The 18,924-nt window shown below is 42.9% G+C and overlaps 2 protein-coding genes across 2 annotated transcripts; one reads left to right on the top strand and one right to left on the bottom strand.

The window, feature by feature from the left end:
- Positions 1-55: 55 nt before the first annotated feature.
- Positions 56-10,441, bottom strand: LOC307015863 (cell cycle control protein 50A-like). Its single transcript, XM_079644790.1, has 8 exons — positions 9,944-10,441; positions 9,281-9,400; positions 7,899-8,006; positions 5,593-5,680; positions 2,818-2,964; positions 2,169-2,375; positions 1,647-1,857; positions 56-781 (listed from the first exon to the last, which is right to left on the bottom strand). The coding sequence occupies exons 1-7, from the start codon at positions 10,178-10,180 to the stop codon at positions 1,664-1,666; spliced, it is 1,101 nt and encodes a 366-aa protein (XP_079500916.1). The 5' UTR covers positions 10,181-10,441; the 3' UTR covers positions 56-781; positions 1,647-1,663.
- A 2,200-nt stretch (positions 10,442-12,641) lies between these two features.
- On the top strand, positions 12,642-18,550 carry LOC307015282 (E3 ubiquitin-protein ligase TRIM21-like). Its single transcript, XM_079643805.1, has 2 exons — positions 12,642-12,782; positions 14,906-18,550. Exon 2 carries the CDS (start codon positions 14,908-14,910, stop codon positions 16,588-16,590), a length of 1,683 nt encoding a protein of 560 aa, XP_079499931.1. The 5' UTR covers positions 12,642-12,782; positions 14,906-14,907; the 3' UTR covers positions 16,591-18,550.
- Positions 18,551-18,924: the final 374 nt, after the last annotated feature.

The following is an 18,924-nucleotide window of genomic DNA, read 5'->3' as shown; positions in this document are numbered from 1 at the left end:
CGTGTATATCGGTCACTGCATCAAGCGAGAAACAATGAATCAGCGCAGTCAGAGAAACAATTAAATTGACCTTTTTATTATTTTAAAGCAACAACACAACACCAATGGAGTATCAAAAGAAATGTCAAATCAACGTGTGGATGAAACGTATTAAAACCTAAATAAAAAACACATTTGAACTCGGCACATTTTCAACATGCAGCGTCTATTTGATTATTCTCAGCTTGTGAGGAACATGGCAGGATTCAGGTGGAAAAGGTACTTATGTGCATTAAAGTTATTTTAAATGTACAACACGTAAACATACTGTGCGAACGTCTAACAACATGTAACGTAACATACAGCACATGCACTGCGTCACGGCTCTCATGCTGTTTCTGTGTTAGTATCACATGTAAAGCACGACGAATAAAGCCACGACGTGCATGTCTCTGCATTGGATTTACACACTTGCTTTGTGCAGTTCATACAATCCAGAACAACAGCTTTTTAGACTCAACCCCCCCCCCCCCCCTGAGGTGTGGCGTGGAAATAACAGGCTTCACAATGCAGGCATCTCTTATAAATAAATACAAACAAATATTCATGTTAGCATCATGTTGTGTTCCCCCTGACGTGCGCGACACTTTTTTAAAAAGCATGATTTTTTTTGTTTGAAAGGGAAGGCTTCACAGACGAGACGAGGCACAAAGAAGAGCCGCGAGGACAGCTCAGTGATCACATGAAGAACTCAGTTTCCCAGCATGCAACAGGACTACACTCCAGCTCGCTTTAACTGCACCTGCATGGAGATGAGAGATGTTAGAGATCAGAGAGAGAGGGATGTTTCCTTTCGTTGATTCAAATTCCAGACTCTTTTAAAGCGATACTCCATTTACCCTCTCGAGCTGTCTTTTCCTTTATCATTACTTTTCCAATATATATCTTATCGTTTGAACAGATGATTATATTCCTGACGTCCTGTTTGGCTCTAAAATAGTTATGAAACCCAGAAATCAAGTTGACATCTCTCCGTGTTCAGTACGGTCTGATCAATAATCTAAATCTGCTTTATTCACTCTCGTAGAAGGCAGAGAGAACAGTGACTCGTTACTCTGTCGGTGTAGTGACTAGTGAAAAGACATTTTAAGCTCTAAAACTGAATTAGATGAATTTGAGTTACCAAGTTTGTAAAAGCTTTGGCACGTTTCAGGCTGTGTTCTCGTTAACTTTGGCAAACAATCAGAAAATGTTTCTGCTGAATTAGATGGAGACGAAATTTGTAAAAGCTCGTAAACGTTGGCACATTTCGGGTTGTTTTGTTATTCATTTTGGCAAACGATCAGCCAGAATCAAGCCGTCTTTAACTCTAAAACACAATTTTCTAGTGAATTAGATGGATTTGAGTTAGGAGGTTTTTAAAAGCTTTTAAACGACGGCACATTTCTGGCAGTTTTTTCATTTTTTGGGCAGATAATCCGCCAAAATCAAGCTATTTTAAGCTCTAAAACCCAATTATACCTCTGCTGGATTAGATGGATTTGAGTTACCAAGTTTGTAAAAGCTTGGGCACATTTCACTTTGGCAAACAATCAGCCAGAATCAAGCCGTTTCAAATTCAGATTTTCCTGCCGGATGACATGGATTCTATATGATGTGAGGTTTACCCCGACAGGTGAGCAGCTCAGTTGGAAATGTCAGCGTTGTTGTTTCTGTTTCCACACTTGTGGTGGATGAGCAGCAGCACGACGCCCAGGAAGAAGCACACGGAGCCCACGGTGATGTAGGCGATGCCCAAAAAGGGGTTTTTCCCCCCCATCCAGGAAATGGTGCTCAGAATCATCCGCTTCCTGCCCTCGAAGCTGCGCACGGGATAATCTGAGGTCACGTGTTAAAGAAGAGTGTGTGTCAAATCTGACTTATTCCCTGTAGCTCCCAAACTCTGATCAACAACCACACACACACACACACACACACACACACACACACACACACACACACACACACACACACACACACACACACACACACACACACACACACACACACACACACACACACACACACACACACACACACACACACACACACACACACACACACACACACACACACACACACACACACACACACACACACACACACACACACACACACACACACACACACACACACACACTGAAGGATACTGTAGACGACCTCCAGAGAGTAGTTCCCTCGGGGCAGCGTGGGCACCATGCCGCTCTTCTTGTTGATGATGCGGTACAGTTTCCTGAACGTGGGCAGCGCGGCCGTCCTCATCCACACGATGAAGTCCTCGTTGATGAAGCCGTTGTTCCCCTCGTCGGCGTCCAGATCGAAGACCGGCCGACGCCAGTTTATCGGCTTCGTTGTTCCTGAAGGGGAGAGAAAGCAACGCAGAAATTATAGTTGTTTTGCTCCCGTTATTCACGAGCTGAAAAAAAACATCCAATACTTTTTCTATGTTCACAAAAGGCCTATTTCTCTGTGTGTGTTAATGAGCTGAAGTATCCATCCACCTCACGTGGCAGACAGCATCTTGCACAGGTGTGCCTCAGTGTAAATAGAGATATGTATCATAAAGGCAGAGGGGAGCAGACGTACAGTGCTCACTTCCTCCCATCCAACATATAAAGTGAGGACTGACACTGACAGAAGGTGAGGGACCCTAAACACAGGACCGTGACTCCGCCTCCTTGCTTGGTCGGGCCGCTCAACGGTCAGTCTCACAGTGACATTACAGCATTTCTCTCTTCAGCTCGGGGCCTGGGACGTCACTGTATCTGTGGATATGATTATAAAGCAGTGAAGGGAAACCTTGGAAAGCGGCGGTGAGGTTCGGGCTGTTTCCTCCGGGGTTTCCAAACTTCACGTGTTTGTCCGTCCACCAGGCGATGCCCGTGGTGTTCAGGAGGATCTGGACCTTTGTGCCGTTGGGGTCGTTGTAAAACAGCTCCAACGTGTCTGCAGATAAAGAAAGGAAAGACAGAGGGTTAGAAACGACTCCTTAAATCATACTCGGAGGCCCGGACACACCGAGCCCATTTCCGCCGTGGATAGATGTCTGGCCTAGGGATGCATACCGCTGACTTTTTTACGATACCGATACTCAACCGATACATCGTGATACTTTGAAAATGTATCATCCCACAATGACTCCCATGAAGCGCTTTACGATATAGTTAACATGTCAAATGAATATTAAATTCAATTGTGGGACTTCTTGGACCTTTTAGTAGGCTACTGAACAAACAATGAAAAATACATTAAAAATATGAAGAAAACCGATTATGGAATATCTTTGATAACACCCTTCATCAGGTGGGCCGCTTGAAGAGCACATCTTGTCAATGCAAACAGACCGTTATAGCACCGTTAGAATTAATGTTAAACCTGAGATTCGACTAGAGAACAAACAAAAAGCCGACATCGAGCTAATAGTAGTTATTAAGAATGACAGCTAACCGAAAGGCTCAGACGTTCGGGAGGATGGTGAAGAGCGTTGCTAGGCAATCAAGCCTATCACCGAAGCGAGGCGCGCCATCTGATTGGCTGGCGGATGTCAACAATATGGTGCAGCCCACACTCCACATTGACTCATTTGTGGAGTTCGTTATTGGACGGTTTGGGCCTGAGTTTAAGGATATTACGGCTTACTTTTAAATTAAATAAAAAAACTTTTTAAAAGTATCGAAACCGGATCTGATTTCGGTACGGTATACCGTAGCCACCGGTATCCGGTATTTCGGTAGTACCGGATACCGGTATGCATCCCTAGTCTGGCCGTCGATGAGCGTCCTGTCGCCCTACTCAGATTGGTGTGGCCCGCACCGTTGTGTGTTTTCGGCCGTGCCGACACCTTCCGCCCCCCATTCAACATGTGGAATCGGGGAGCTGACGGCAAAATAAATCACTCCGATTGGCTGTTCAGCTGCCTGTCAGTGTTATGATGTTGTATATTCATATAATCTTGGATTATAATTACTGATGCTTGGAATGTGGTGGCAGCAGTACTTTAAGGTTGCCAGCCACAATGCTTAAATAGTTTCTATCTGCATCAGGGAGCTGAAGGTTGTTTCCTCTTTTGAATGAGGAATACACACTACCGCCGCCTGCTGGTAAGGAGAGTTATTGCCACTCACGCATGCGCAGTGCGTACGTGCTGCTTGGCTGTCGGCTGAAGTCTTTGCGGTGTGTTCCAGTGCGACTGTTGGCCAAGACGCAGGAGAGGTGAGACGACACAACAATCGGGTCGGTCGGGACGTGTTCTCTGGTGTCAGTCTGGTGTGTCTGGGCCTTTAGATGCAAATCACCCCAAAACAAACTGTTCTGTCGCAGCATCAGGAATAAAACCACCAGACGGTTTCATCCCACAGGCCATACGCTCATTAAACACCTGAACTCTGTAAAGAACATCCATTACATTCATCTGTTTGCGTCTTTCTAATTATTTATCTTTATATCATATTCCATGTACTTGACTCTTTCTATGTATTTGTATTTACACATCTCAAAACATTCTCTTGCACTAGAAATGTTTTCAGATTCAAACTCTGGTTTCCTCTCTGGATTCACGGGAGGAAATGACCTTACACGTGGCCATCTTTTATCCATATTCACAACGAGACGTTACAGTGATGTCATACAGCCTGAAAGGAACTGGGCATGCCGGGAGGATTTTACACCAAAAGAAAAGTACGGCTCAACTGAAAAACTACATATTTTTCACATACTTTGTTTTTAACTAACTCTCTAAACTCTAGTTGTATCTGTTCTATGTCCTATATGTTCATGTTGCTCAGTTGGAGGGGACTTCAGTTGCTCGTTGTTACGGCTGCTGCCTTCCTGGTCGTCTGAGTGTTTTCAGCTGTGTGTGTTCTATGTAAATGAGCTGTGCGGTTGCCCTCCCGGCATTGGCTGCCATCTCCTGGTCCGCCTCCTGAAGATTGCGATTGGAGCACGCCGGGCCCGACGCACTCCAATCGCAGCGCACAGCCGGCGCACACCTGCTGGAGATTATTACAAAGCTTGGGGACAATCATCATTCTGGAGGCTCTGTAGGTGGACAGATGCCTCTCGCTACTTGCTCTTTGTTCTGGGGTTAAACGTGTGTGATTAGTAGTGTCTAGAGTAGCTTAGTTAGTGTTTAGAGTAGCTTAGTTAGTGTTTAGAGTAGTTTAGGATTCTGTGATGGTTGCCTTTAGTTTAGCTGTGTTTTTGTATAGATTCTTTGTGTTAGTTGTACCACTTTTAAAGTGAGGTTTTGTTTCGTTCTTTATTTAGTATATTAGTATTTATTTTCCCTGTATGTCTTTAGACTCCTTTCTTAGAGTCCTCCCTTTGTTTGGTTATTTGTCAACCGGTGCCCTTTTGGCCCATTTGTTTGTTAAAGGCTGCTTGCCTGCCATTTTGTTTACAGCTGTTTTAAATAAACGCTTATAATTAATACCAATTCCACTCTGGTCGTGTTATTTCCCTTTGGTTCCCCTAGCCCAATAGGGAACGTAACACTCGTCTCCAGATCCACACTGCAGCTGCTGAGCACACGGTGACAAAGCCTTGAGTCTTGAACCTAGCAGGAGAGCGGCTCACCGTTGAACATGCTGTTGGCGATGGCTCCACACGGAGCGATGGGTTTGTTCTCGTGGAAAGCGTACGGCTCACACTCCTTACTGGGTTCCTGAGAGAAGAGGAAGAGGACAGGAAGAGAAGGGGAAGAGAAGGGGAAGAGAAAAGGAAGAGAAGAGGAGAGGAAGAGGAAGAGGAAGAGAAGAGGAAGAGAAGGGGAAGAGAAGGAGAAGAGGAAGAGGAAGAGGAAGAGAAGATGAAGAGGAAGATAAGAGGAAGAGGAGAGGAAGAGAAGAGGAAGAGAATACTGAATGTCCCTTCTGTATCAGAGCAGCACGTGATAACAGAGGTGATAACGTGATAACAGAGGTGATAACGTGATAACGTGATAACAGAGGTGATAACGTGATAACCGAGGTGATAACGTGATAACGTGATAACAGAGGTGATAACGTGATAACAGAGGTGATAACGTGATAACGTGATAACAGAGGTGATAACGTGATAACCGAGGTGATAACGTGATAACGTGATAACAGAGGTGATAACGTGATAACAGAGGTGATAACGTGATAACAGAGGTGATAACAGAGGTGATAACGTGATAACGTGATAACCGAGGTGATAACGTGATAACGTGATGATAACGTGATAACAGAGGTGATAACGTGATAACGTGATAACCGAGGTGATAACGTGATAACGTGATAACAGAGGTGATAACGTGATAACAGAGGTGATAACGTGATAACCGAGGTGATAACGTGATAACGTGATAACCGAGGTGATAACGTGATAACGTGATGATAACGTGATAACCGAGGTGATAACGTGATAACAGAGGTGATAACGTGATAACAGAGGTGATAACGTGATAACGTGATAACCGAGGTGATAACGTGATAACGTGATAACCGAGGTGATAACGTGATAACAGAGGTGATAACGTGATAACGTGATAACGTGATGATAACGTGATAACCGAGGTGATAACGTGATAACGTGATAGCAGAGGTGATAACGTGATAACGTGATAGCAGAGGTGATAACGTGATAACGTGATAACAGAGGTGATAACGTGATAACAGAGGTGATAACGTGATAACGTGATAACAGAGGTGATAACGTGATAACGTGATAGCAGAGGTGATAACGTGATAACGTGATAACAGAGGTGATAACGTGATAACGTGATAACCGAGGTGATAACGTGATAACAGAGGTGATAACGTGATAACGTGATAACCGAGGTGATAACGTGATAACGTGATGATAACGTGATAACCGAGGTGATAACGTGATAACGTGATAGCAGAGGTGATAACGTGATAACGTGATAACAGAGGTGATAACGTGATAACGTGATAACCGAGGTGATAACGTGATAACGTGATAACAGAGGTGATAACGTGATAACGTGATAACCGAGGTGATAACGTGATAACAGGTGATAACGTGATAACAGAGGTGATAACGTGATAACGTGATAACAGAGGTGATAACGTGATAACAGAGGTGATAACGTGATAACAGAGGTGATAACGTGATAACGTGATAACAGAGGTGATAACGTGATAACGTGATAACAGAGGTGATAACGTGATAACAGAGGTGATAACGTGATAACGTGATAACAGAGGTGATAACGTGATAACAGAGGTGATAACGTGATAACGTGATAACAGAGGTGATAACGTGATAACAGAGGTGATAACGTGATAACGTGATAACAGAGGTGATAACGTGATAACGTGGTGATAACAGAGGTGATAACGTGATAACAGAGGTGATAACGTGATAACGTGATAGCAGAGGTGTAGCTGTGTGCGTAGCCGGATGTCTGACTACACGGATGACGCTCATGAGACTGTGTTGAAGTTATGATAGCTATGTTCCTAAGATTGGCATGATGACCCTAGAGCAGTGCTTCTCAAAGTGTGGGTGGTCCGTGAGCGCCCCCTAGTGGCCCGTGAGTATATTGGTAAAATTTCACATTTGAAATAAATTACTTAATTTCAGTTTTCCGCACTCTCGCGGGAATATCTCCGCAATGGAGCGAGCTTAACTTTCACTTTTGATTGCGCAACACCTTCGTCACACATGTTGCCACGTGTTTGTACGATTTCCAGGCGGTTTGTAGTCTGTTCTAGAAAAACAATGTGTTTTTTCATATTTCAAGAAGTGTATAAAACAAACAATGGATGTATTTTATGAACATTTATCCATGCTGAAAGTAGATTTAGATGTTTTAGGAGTGAGATAGAGATTATTATCTAATATATGCGTGTGATGAAGCATTGCATGAAGTCTGTTGCTTCACTGAGTCTCACCATCAGAGATTTGGGGTCTCCGTTCAGCTGGCTGTCGTCTCTGGACTTGACGTAGCGACGGTGATTCTGGTAGAAGTTGGAGAGGCCGTAATACACGTAGACGTTGCTCTGTGGATCAAAGACAAATCTGGATCACTGGAAGTGTAGAGGACAAAATCATAAGGGAATAAACGAGAAAAATGTCGCTGAGGCACCAGCGAGCAAATCAGAAAAGATGGCCCTTTATTAATGCCCGTGGGGAAATTCAGTAGTTTAACAGCAACAGGGATATATAGAAAAACAGGACAGCACAGATCCACACAAGATTAAAAAATAAAGTAGCGTCCCATAATCCCCTCTGTTTCAGCCCCGTTTCAAAAGTGCTGATTCTCTGTCTGTTACTTTAAGGCCTCTGCACACGGACACCAAAGAACAAGTCCCAACGGACCGACTGTTGTGTCGCCTCACCTCTCCTTGGCCAAACAGTCGCACTGGACATGAAGAAGAGGGGACACATGTTGATGTAGAAGAGACATGGAGAAGAGGGGACACATGTTGATGTAGAAGAGACATGGAGAAGAGGGGACACATGTTGATGTAGAAGAGACATGGAGAAGAGAGGACACATGTTGATGTAGAAGAGACATGAGAAAGAGGGGACACATGTTGATGTAGAAGAGACATGGAGAAGAGGGGACACATGTTGATGTAGAAGAGACATGAGAAAGAGGGGACACATGTTGATGTAGAAGAGACATGAGAAAGAGGGGACACATGTTGATGGAGAAGAGACATGAAGAAGAGGGGACACATGTTGATGTAGAAGAGACATGAGAAAGAGGGGACACATGTTGATGTAGAAGAGACATGAGAAAGAGGGGACACATGTTGATGTAGAAGAGACATGAGAAAGAGGGGACACATGTTGATGTAGAAGAGACATGAGAAAGAGGGGACACATGTTGATGGAGAAGAGACATGAAGAAGAGGGGACACATGTTGATGTAGAAGAGACATGAAGAAGAGGGGACACATGTTGATGTAGAAGAGACATGAAGAAGAGGGGACACATGTTGATGTAGAAGAGACATGGAGAAGAGGGGACACATGTTGATGTAGAAGAGACATGAAGAAGAGGGGACACATGTTGATGTAGAAGAGACATGGAGAAGAGGGGACACATGTTGATGTAGAAGAGACATGAAAAAGAGGGGACACATGTTGATGTAGAAGAGACATGAGGAAGAGAGGACACATGTTGATGTAGAAGAGACATGAAGAAGAGGGGACACATGTTGATGTAGAGACATGAGGAAGTGGATTTTGCAGAATAGGTGACCTATAAATACAGTAAGGAAGTATTTGTACTCCACTACCTCCCACCTCTGCGTTGCGTCTCTCACCTCGTACGGCTGCTCCAGGTAGAAGGGGATGGAGCAGGTGCACGGCTGGCTGCTGTTCCAGCTGAAGCTCTGGGAGCAGTTGAAGCACGGACTGGAAGCATCTACTCCTGTGTAATCAATCTGAAAACACGCAGGGAAATGTTATCCATACAGAACTCTGCAAAACCTTAGCTTCAGCTCGCCTTCCACAAAGTCATTCAAACTAGCTGCGCTGAAATGGACCAATCTGACCAATGACTTTTACTGTCGCTACTTTAACTATATTTGTATGATAATGCTTTTATACTTTTACTTGAGTAACATTGTGAATGCAGGACTTTTACTGTAAGAGAGTATTCCTACTCAGGTACTTCTACTTTAACTCAAGAACAAGATCTGAGCACTTCTACTTTTACTGAAGTACAAGATCTGAGTACTTCTACTTTAACTACAAGATCTGCGTACTTCTACTTTTACTCAAGTACAATATCTGAGTACTTCTAATGTAACTAAAGTACAGATCTGAGTACTTCTACTGTAACTAAAGTACAGATCTGAGTACTTCTACTGTAACTAAAGTACAGATCTGAGTACTTCTACTGTAACTAAAGTACAGATCTGAGTACTTCTCCCACCTCTGGTTATTATAACGGTTATATGGCTGATTTAACACCAAAATGTCACCTCGAACTCCTTGATGTTGTTGGAGGTGACGAAGAGTCCGATGCCGATGGGGATGAAGAGCAGTCCGATAATGAAGAAGGCAGGCAGCACGGTGCCCGCGGTGAGGATGGGCTGCCAGGCCGGGAGTCTCTGCTGCTTAAAGGCCGTGTTCTCCGGCTTCCTGCTCCTCAGAGCCCCGGGTCCGGACACCGTGATGTGACCGTCCTCCTCTTTTGCGGTGTAACTGGACGCCATCATTGTTTCTGCTGTCGATCAACACCAACGGCTCTCACAACTTGTAAACACAACGGGATTTAAAGTAAACACAACCAGATGTAACGATTTAGATGAGACATGTAACGAGTTGATGTCTTAAATCTATTAATGGCGTTGTCATTTGTTTAAAGTTTGTTATTTATATGATTTAATCCATCGGTTTTTTTTGTTCTCATCAGCTACTGAGCTAGTTAGCTCTCTCAGGAAGAACACAAACAACTGACGTAAAACGTGTTGACGTCACGCCTCCTTCTTCTTTTTTGGGTTGTTTTTAATGGCGGTTGGCAAACAGCTTAATAGCGCATTACCGCCACCTTTCTGTTGTTGCTCAAAACCAACGTCTCTCGCAACTTGTATAGTAAACACAACCGGATTTAAAAGTAAACACAACCAGATGTAACGCTTTATATGAGAAATAAAACGAGTTTATGTTAAATCTATAAATGGTGTTGTCATTTGTTTTAATTTGGTTATTTAGGGGATTTAATCCATGTTTTATGTTTAAAAAAAAAAGTATATTCAACTGAGAGACCATATGAAGATGTAAGAAAGGTTGTCATTGTGTCATTTCTATTTTTAATAAATACATCCACCAACAAGAATCCTCTTTTCTAATTTTCCAATAATCTGACAATTTTAAAACCATCATGTAACACTCAAATCCGTGTAGCTTCGTTTCAATTGTTGTATTTCTTCAACTGGTAGGTAAGGAGACTGCAATGCAATATTAAATAACATCACAAAGTAAAGTTCTACAAAAATCCCATCACACATCTCCAACATTTCCCCTGGTGGTTTCACTACATTAATAACATGTTTTTTAAGTTATAAAGGCTTTTGCTTTAAGGATTTTCCTTTAAATTGCAATTGCTTAATTTTTGTGAATATTCTTCAAGCAACTTTTTATTTTTAAAATCATGATTTATGACTAAACATATTTATATATATATATATACAGCCTCTAATGTTCTACAGTGATCTGAATATGGACATTGCACTTTATCCACTGAGCAATAATCATATATTTATTATTTTATAGGCAAAAGTGTAATTACTTAAATGTTTTTATTTTGAAAAACGTTTTTTTATTGAATATTACATTGCATTTAGCTGACTCTTGTATCCAAAGCAACTTACAATAAGTGCATTCGACCAAGAAGATACAAACTTGAAGAAAACCGAATCATATAAGTTCATCAGATTTCATAGAGCAAAAATATTTCAAGTGCTACTCAACTGGCTTTAGATAAGCCAGTCCTTTATTAGTATATAAGTGCTTTGTTAGTAATTCTATCTCTCGAAGTGGAGTCCAAAGAGATGAGTTTTCAGTCTGAAGAAGATGTGTAAGCTTTCTGCTGTCCTGATGTCAATGGGGAGCTCATTCCACCATTTTGGAGCCAGGATAGCAAACCCACGTGTTTCTGCTGATGGGAACTTGGGTCCCCCTCGCAGTGCGGGTGCAGCGAGCTGTTTGGCTGATGCAGAGCGGAGTGCACGTGCTGGGGTGTACGGTTTAACCATGTCCTGGAGGAAGGGCCAGATCCATTCACAGCATGGTGAGCGAGTACCAGTGTCTTGAAGTGGATTCTAGCAGTTACAATCTTTTCCCGGAAGGAAAAGCAGTTCAGTCTTGTCAAGGTTGAGCTTGAGGTGGTGAGCAGACATCCACTGAGAGATGTCAGCTAGCCAAGCAGAGATGCGTGCGACGACCTGGGTCTCTGAGCGGAGAAAGGCTTAATTGGGTGTCGTCAGCCTAGCAGTGGTATATTTTTATTCTTACTTTTACTCAAGACCTGAGTACTTCTACTTTTAATCAAGTACAAGATCTGAGTGGTTCTACCTTTACTCAAGTATAAGATCAGAGAACTTCTACTTGTACTCAAGTACAAGATCTGAGTACTTCTACTTTTACTCAAGGACAAGATCTGAGTACTTCTACTTTTACTCAAGTACAGTATAAGATCAGAGAACTTCTACCTTTACTCAAGTATAAGATCAGAGAACTTCTACTTTTACTCAAGTACAAGATCTGAGTACTTCTACCTTTACTCAAGTATAAGATCAGAGAACTTCCACTTGTACTCAAGTACAAGATCTGAGTACTTCTACTTTTACTCAAGGACAAGATCTGAGTACTTCTACTTTTACTCAAGGACAAGATCTGAGTACTTCTACTTTTACTCAAGGACAAGATCTGAGGACTTCTACTTTTACTCAAGAACAAGATCTGAGTACTTCTACCTTTACTCAAGAACAAGATCTGAGTACTCCTCCACCTCTGATTTTACCACAGGTTTCTAATATTTAATAGCCCAGATCTTCTGCTGACTCAGTTGAACCTCTTTATCCCACAGCATGATAGGTCCCCTTTAATGTCCTCCCCATTGAGTGATACACCCTCACTCACAGAGCTGCACTGAGAGGAGGAGCAACACTGAAACACGAGAGCTTCAACTTCACAGAAACGAAAGTGAAACTTAGTGAGAGCAGAACTGCAGTCCAGACCACGTCTCTGTTTCTCTGAAGAAACAACTGAATCCAGCAGCTTCTTCTCAACAACACAGCAGAACCTCTGCGAACTCTGGTGAGTTCACTGCAGACACAACGCCTCACTAAACATGAGACAAAGAACAGGAACTGCAGTTAGCCCAGGCCTGCTAACAGCTAACTAGCCTAGCTCAGGTTGTCTGGGAGGTCTCTCTTTGTGTAGTCTGTAAAGGCACAACATTGACATTGTACAACTTATTTAACTGTTATACACTTTGGTCAGCAGCCTTGATCTTATAACCAGGGCTGCACATAACAGTAATCATTTCAAAGTGACACAGAGACATTGGATTAACACCCCGCCAAAAAAGAGCACCGGATCATTTGAAAAAAGGCGCTTTTGCGTACCGAGAGAGAGAGAGAGAGAGAGAGAGAGAGAGAGAGAGAGAGAGAGAGAGAGAGAGAGAGAGAGAGACTCCGGCGAACAGTATCATATAATAATTAATAATCATATTTAATATACATATGATGTCTTATACTCTGATTGCCTTTTACTCTGTTCAATTGTATTCTTAGTGTGGTATGTGTTTAATATATATATATATATATGTTTAGGTTTTACATTTCAGGAGGGCAACATGTCGGGTAAAAGGTGGATTTGCAAATGGTTAAGGACTGGGAAGTTTTATGGTGTAGTGGTGGGAATTTTTAGAAAATGTCTAACATAACCCAATCCGGTTCTCACCAAGATTGGTAGAATTAATTGTTTATAGTTGTACAAACATTACATTTTATCTGCTAATAATAACAAGATAAAAAAATCCAACTATCATTTTCTATTTTATTATGGATTGAACATGAACAAAAGTGCTTGTATTGGCAGATGACCCTGTGCCGCTGTGAAATAATGAGGCCCAATTGAAACAACTACAAGTACTGCTTATCGATCCGGTACTTTAACAGTATTTTCAGGTTCTTTTTGATATTTTTTAGGGGGAAAACTAAATTAGAAACAGAATTCACATTGATTCATTTTATGTATAGTGTGGATTATGGGCTGCTAGCAGACATAAAATACCTGCAGTGGTGGTAGTAAGTAGATTTAATCAAGTACTGTACTTATATTGAGGTACTTAAGTATTTCCACTTTTGCTTCTTTGTAATTCTTCTCTTCTACAGTTCAGACGTACATGGTGTACTTCTTCTCCACTGCATGTATTTAATACCTTTTAGTTACTTTACAGATGTGAATGAATGATGTGAAATCTAATCAACTCTTAAATCAGACTTTAGTTCCACCTGGAGTAAATTCACAAACTACCCTGCAGTATACTACTTTCACTTAAGTACTTGATCGGAGTACTTTTTTTCTTTTCCTTTTTGCACTTTCATTGTCATCACACAGTACAGACACCTCGGTAGCACTTGGTCTTGCCGGGACTTGAACTGGTGACCTACCAGTTGCTAATCCAAGTCCCTATGGACTTCGCCACCACCGCCCTCCTACACGTAATTGGAGCAACAGAACTCAGAGTTAAGGAAGTTGATAACGGTGCATTTGAATATGGTGCTCGTGTTTCCGCAAAAATACTTCTGGCAAACGAGCGTTGACCACATCGAGCTCTGTAGATTATATTGTCACTTTTGAACACTATGCTCTCCACCGGCGGATCTCTGTGTGCACGGTGCTGCAGCGAGTCTGTGAGCAAGATGCCCCCCCCCCAAAGAGAGATCTCCGCACCGATCACGTTAGATGTCAAGGGAGATGTATGCCTCATCATACTTTGTTGATGTGGGCATCATAGCTGAAAGGCCACTTTTCTTTTAACTGCCGGTTGTGTTAAAAATGTGTCGATTCTATTGATTTTATGAGCAAACAATGTTTGTTTACAACTTCTTCCCAAGCTTCACGCGCCCCCCCTGTAATAGCGCTGCACCCCCCCTAGGGGCGCCCCTTTTCTTTTCGTAATTTTAATTGATAAACACTTTCGATCTTCTCTCAAAAAAAAAAATGTTTGGTCAAATGACGGCAAGACGCCCGCCTCGCAGAAACGCTGGGTTCGACTTTAAAGTGATCTACATGTTTAACATTATGGATAGTATTTCACTTTTAAAGCAAACAGTGAGCTTTTAGTGTCAGCTTTATTACATCCAGTATGCATACCATATTCTCTACATTTTGTTAAAACGTTGTTGTTTTTTACCCATTTGTTCTTACAGTCATGTCTGCTGCCAGCTGTCTGCTGACTGAAGATCAGTTTCTGTGCTCCATCTGTCTGGATGTGTTCACTAATCCAGTCAGCACACCATGTGGACACAACTTCTGTAAAGCCTGCATCTCTCAACACTGGGATATTGCTGTCCCGTGTCAGTGTCCCAACTGCAAAGAGGTGTTCAACATAAGGCCTGAGCTGCGCGTCAACACGTTCATCTCTGAGATGGCTGCTCAGTTCAGAGAGTCAGCTCAACAGAAAGCCAGCAGCAGCAGCTCAGAGCAACACGTTGTCCAACCAGGAGAAGTTCCCTGTGACGTCTGCACTGGAACCAGACTGAAGGCCCTGAAGTCCTGCCTGGTGTGTCGGCAGTCCTACTGTGAGACTCACCTGGAGCCTCACCTGACAAGAGCAGGCTTAAAAAGACATCAGCTGATTTACCCAGAGGAGAACCTGGAAGGCAGGACGTGTGTGAAGCACGATAAACTGCTGGAGCTGTTCTGTAAGACCGACCAGGTGTGTGTCTGCATGCTCTGCTCTGTTTCAGACCACAAGATGCATGATGTAGTTCCTCTGAAAGAAGGATATGAAGGAAAGAAGGCTGAGCTGCGGAAGATAGAGGTTGAAATTCAGCAGATGATCCAGAAGAGAAGACTGAAGATTCAGGAGATGAACCGCTCAGTGGAGCTCAGTAAGGAAGGAGCAGAGAGAGAGGTAGCAGATGGTGTTCAGGTCTTCACCGCTCTGAAGGAGTCTGTTGAGAGAAGCCAGGCCGAGCTCATGGACACCATCAAAGAGAAGCAGAGAGAGACAGAGGAACAGGCTGAAGGCTTCATCAAAGAGTTGGAACAGGAAGTCTCTGAGCTGAAGAAGAGAAGCTCTGAGGTGGAGCAGCTCTCACGCTCTGAAGACCAGCTCCACCTCCTCCAAAGCTTCACGTCCCTGAAGGCTGCTCCACCCACCAAGAACTGGACAGAAGTCAGGGTCCATCCACCTTCATATGAGGGGACTGTGAGGGGGGCTGTGATCAAACTGCATCAGACACTCGTTAAACAGATGAAGAATCTGCTCTCCGAGGTGGAGCTGAAGAGGCTCCAGCAGTATGAGGTGGAGGTGACTCTTGATCCTGATACAGCGAATCCCAACCTCGTCCTGTCTGATGATGGAAAACAAGTGAGACATGGTGATGTGGAGAAGAGTCTCCCAGACATTCCAGGATCCAGATTTGATTATTGTGCTAATATTTTAGCAAAGCAGAGTTTCTCTTCAGGGAGATTCTACTACGAGGTTCAGGTCAAAGGGAAGACTGAGTGGGATCTAGGAGTGGCCAAAGGGTCGATCAACAGGAAGGGAAAGATCTCACTGACTCCTCAGAATGGTTACTGGACGATATGGTTGAGGAATGGAAATGAGTACAAAGCTCTTGCTGGTCCTGGAGTCCGTCTCTCTCTGAAGTCTCAGCCTCAGAAGGTGGGGGTGTTTGTGGATTATGAGGAGGGTCTGGTCTCCTTTTATGATGTTGGTTCTGCAGCTCTGATCTACTCCTTCACTGGCTGCTGCTTCAAAGAGAGACTCTACCCACTCTTTGGTCCTTGTAACAACCCAAGCGGTCAAAACTCTGCCCCTCTGATCATCTCTCCTGTCAATCATCCTGAGCAGGCATTACCTCCACATCCTCTTTTTGTTTTTTAAAGCTAAGGACCCAGAATCAGCCGTTCTCTAAACAGGGCTGAAATATAGGGATATGATGGATGTTAGGGCTGCACGATATATCGTGTCGTGATGATAATCGCGATATCCGAATGTTCGATAGTCACATGTGCGATATTAAGTAGGCAAATGAACTCAAACACGTCATGTTACAATTCTTTTGCTGCTTGCTACGAAAGGAAAACTCACGCGACTCTCATGTCAGGGGTACTTGAGTGAGTGACATGCAGGCTCTATGCAGGCTCTGCATGCACAGCAAACCACCTATCACAATCATTCTTGATCAGATCACAGCAGGCCTCTCAAAGCAAACGGACCCGGTGATTAAAAAACACTGAATAAAGTTGTTTCATTTGTTTCTCATGTTCGACGCTGCTAACCGAGCTAGCTCAGCTTGTTGCTCTGATAACTTCAGATCCAGAGGTCTGTGACTAAAATCCTTCATCCGGTTAAATATAGTTAAGAAAATACCAATTGTATAGCATTAAAGTTCAAGAAAGGATGGTTTGCTGACAAAAAAAAGGTATTTTCTTCAATTCCTGTATTTTTTCTAGGGCTGTCAGTCGATTAGAATAGTTAATCGCGATTAATCGCAAATTAATCGCACATTTTTTATCTGTTCTAAATATCTAAATGTTCCATAGAGGGATATTTTTCAAGTTTTTAATACACTTACCAACATATGAGTGGACAAATATGCTTTATGCAAATGTTTGTTTATTTTCCTCTGAACATTACAAATAATCGCCTCAATTCAAGTGTGTGTGTCTGTGTGTGTGTGTGTGTGTGTGTGTGCGTGCGTGTGTGTGTGTGCGTGTGTGTGTGTGTGTGTGTGTGTGTGTGTGTGTGTGTGTGTGTGTGTGTGTGTGTGTGTGTGTGTGTGTGTGTGTGTGTGTTAGTGTGTGTGTGTCGGTAAATGCCGCTCCTCTGTTTTCATAACTGTCAAAGCCTGAGACTGAAGTTCCCACTGTGGGTCAGAATAATGCGCTGTGACCCCGAGGTATCTCCTGACTGAGCGAAGTCCAATAGTCTCCGGTGAGTCTTTCTTAAATCCTCCTCTACTTTCGCTGTTTGGACTTCATACAAGTTGTGTATTGTCGACACAGTGGTGGCTCTGGAAGGCAATTCATACGTGCAGTCGTTGGATGCGACCCGAATTACATCACGCAGCCCCTCGTCCTCCACAATGTGAATCGGCCTGCAAGCTGTGGCCACCCATTTAGCGATCTTTGTTGAAAGTGGGCTGCTCGTAGACGTGTCCAGGCGTCTCCCCCGCACACTTTCAAGTGTGGTCTGCTGCAAGCGGGCGGCAAGAGCGGGGCTGTCGGCATCAGCAGTGTGATTGGATCGTATAGATGGTATTTTAAACTCGCTCTGAAACTGGGGAGGCCGAGGAAAAAAATGTATGCGTAAATCGCGTTCAAATAATTGGTGGCGTTAATTTTTTTAACGTATTAACGCGTTAACTTGACAGCCCTAATTTTTTCATATCGCAATATATATATATATATATATATATATATATATATCGCAGGGGAAGAAAATATTGCAATGTCAGTTTTTCCCAATATCGTGCACCCCTGATGGATTTCTAAAATGCATGATCTGTTTGATATTTGGAGCAAAACACATCATGACATATTTTTATATTTTTTTGATATATCTGACACCCACAATATATGCCTACAAATAGCATGATAGGAGACCTTTAATGTTATAAATGTATATGTTTTAGTGGAGGGGCGTTGTATACACTGTTTTATCAGATTGTGATCATTGCATCTTTTTCTGTAAATGTTTTCATTGCCACTGAAACAGCTCATTGAGATTATCTGATGAATTCTGAAAACTGCATTACCTGCCTTTGAAACTGTAATATCATAAAATAAAAACATGTGAAATAAGAAGAAGCATTTCTACTTTTCTTACTTTATGCCAAATCTATCACCTGTATTGTCTAATTGTTGTATACCTGATTGATTACCTGAATATGTCCTTCAGAAAAAACTGGAATCAAGCCTAAATATCTTTCTACCATTTCCATTTTTTACACCACAATTAAAAACTCAAGGACTGGTTCCTTCCTGAGCAAAGGGACTTCTGGTCTCCACATGGAGGCTTGGGTTCAAATCTCACTCCTGACAGAGTGTTTTACCTGGGCTTTAGCCCCCCGTTGGGCCGTAGCATTTTAGGGTGTATTAATCCTAGATCGTTCGGACCAGTTTTTTCAAAACCTAGAACCTTTCACCTCCAGGTTTGTTGGGTCAACGTGTGCACGGCAGAACTAGGGCAAAACGAGAAAGCCTAGAGTAGGGT

The sequence above is a fragment of the Notothenia rossii genome (assembly GCF_949606895.1).
Source record: "Notothenia rossii genome assembly, chromosome: 8".
In the NCBI taxonomy this organism is placed as follows: domain Eukaryota; kingdom Metazoa; phylum Chordata; class Actinopteri; order Perciformes; family Nototheniidae; genus Notothenia; species Notothenia rossii.
This window is presented reverse-complemented; position numbering and strand designations above follow the sequence as displayed.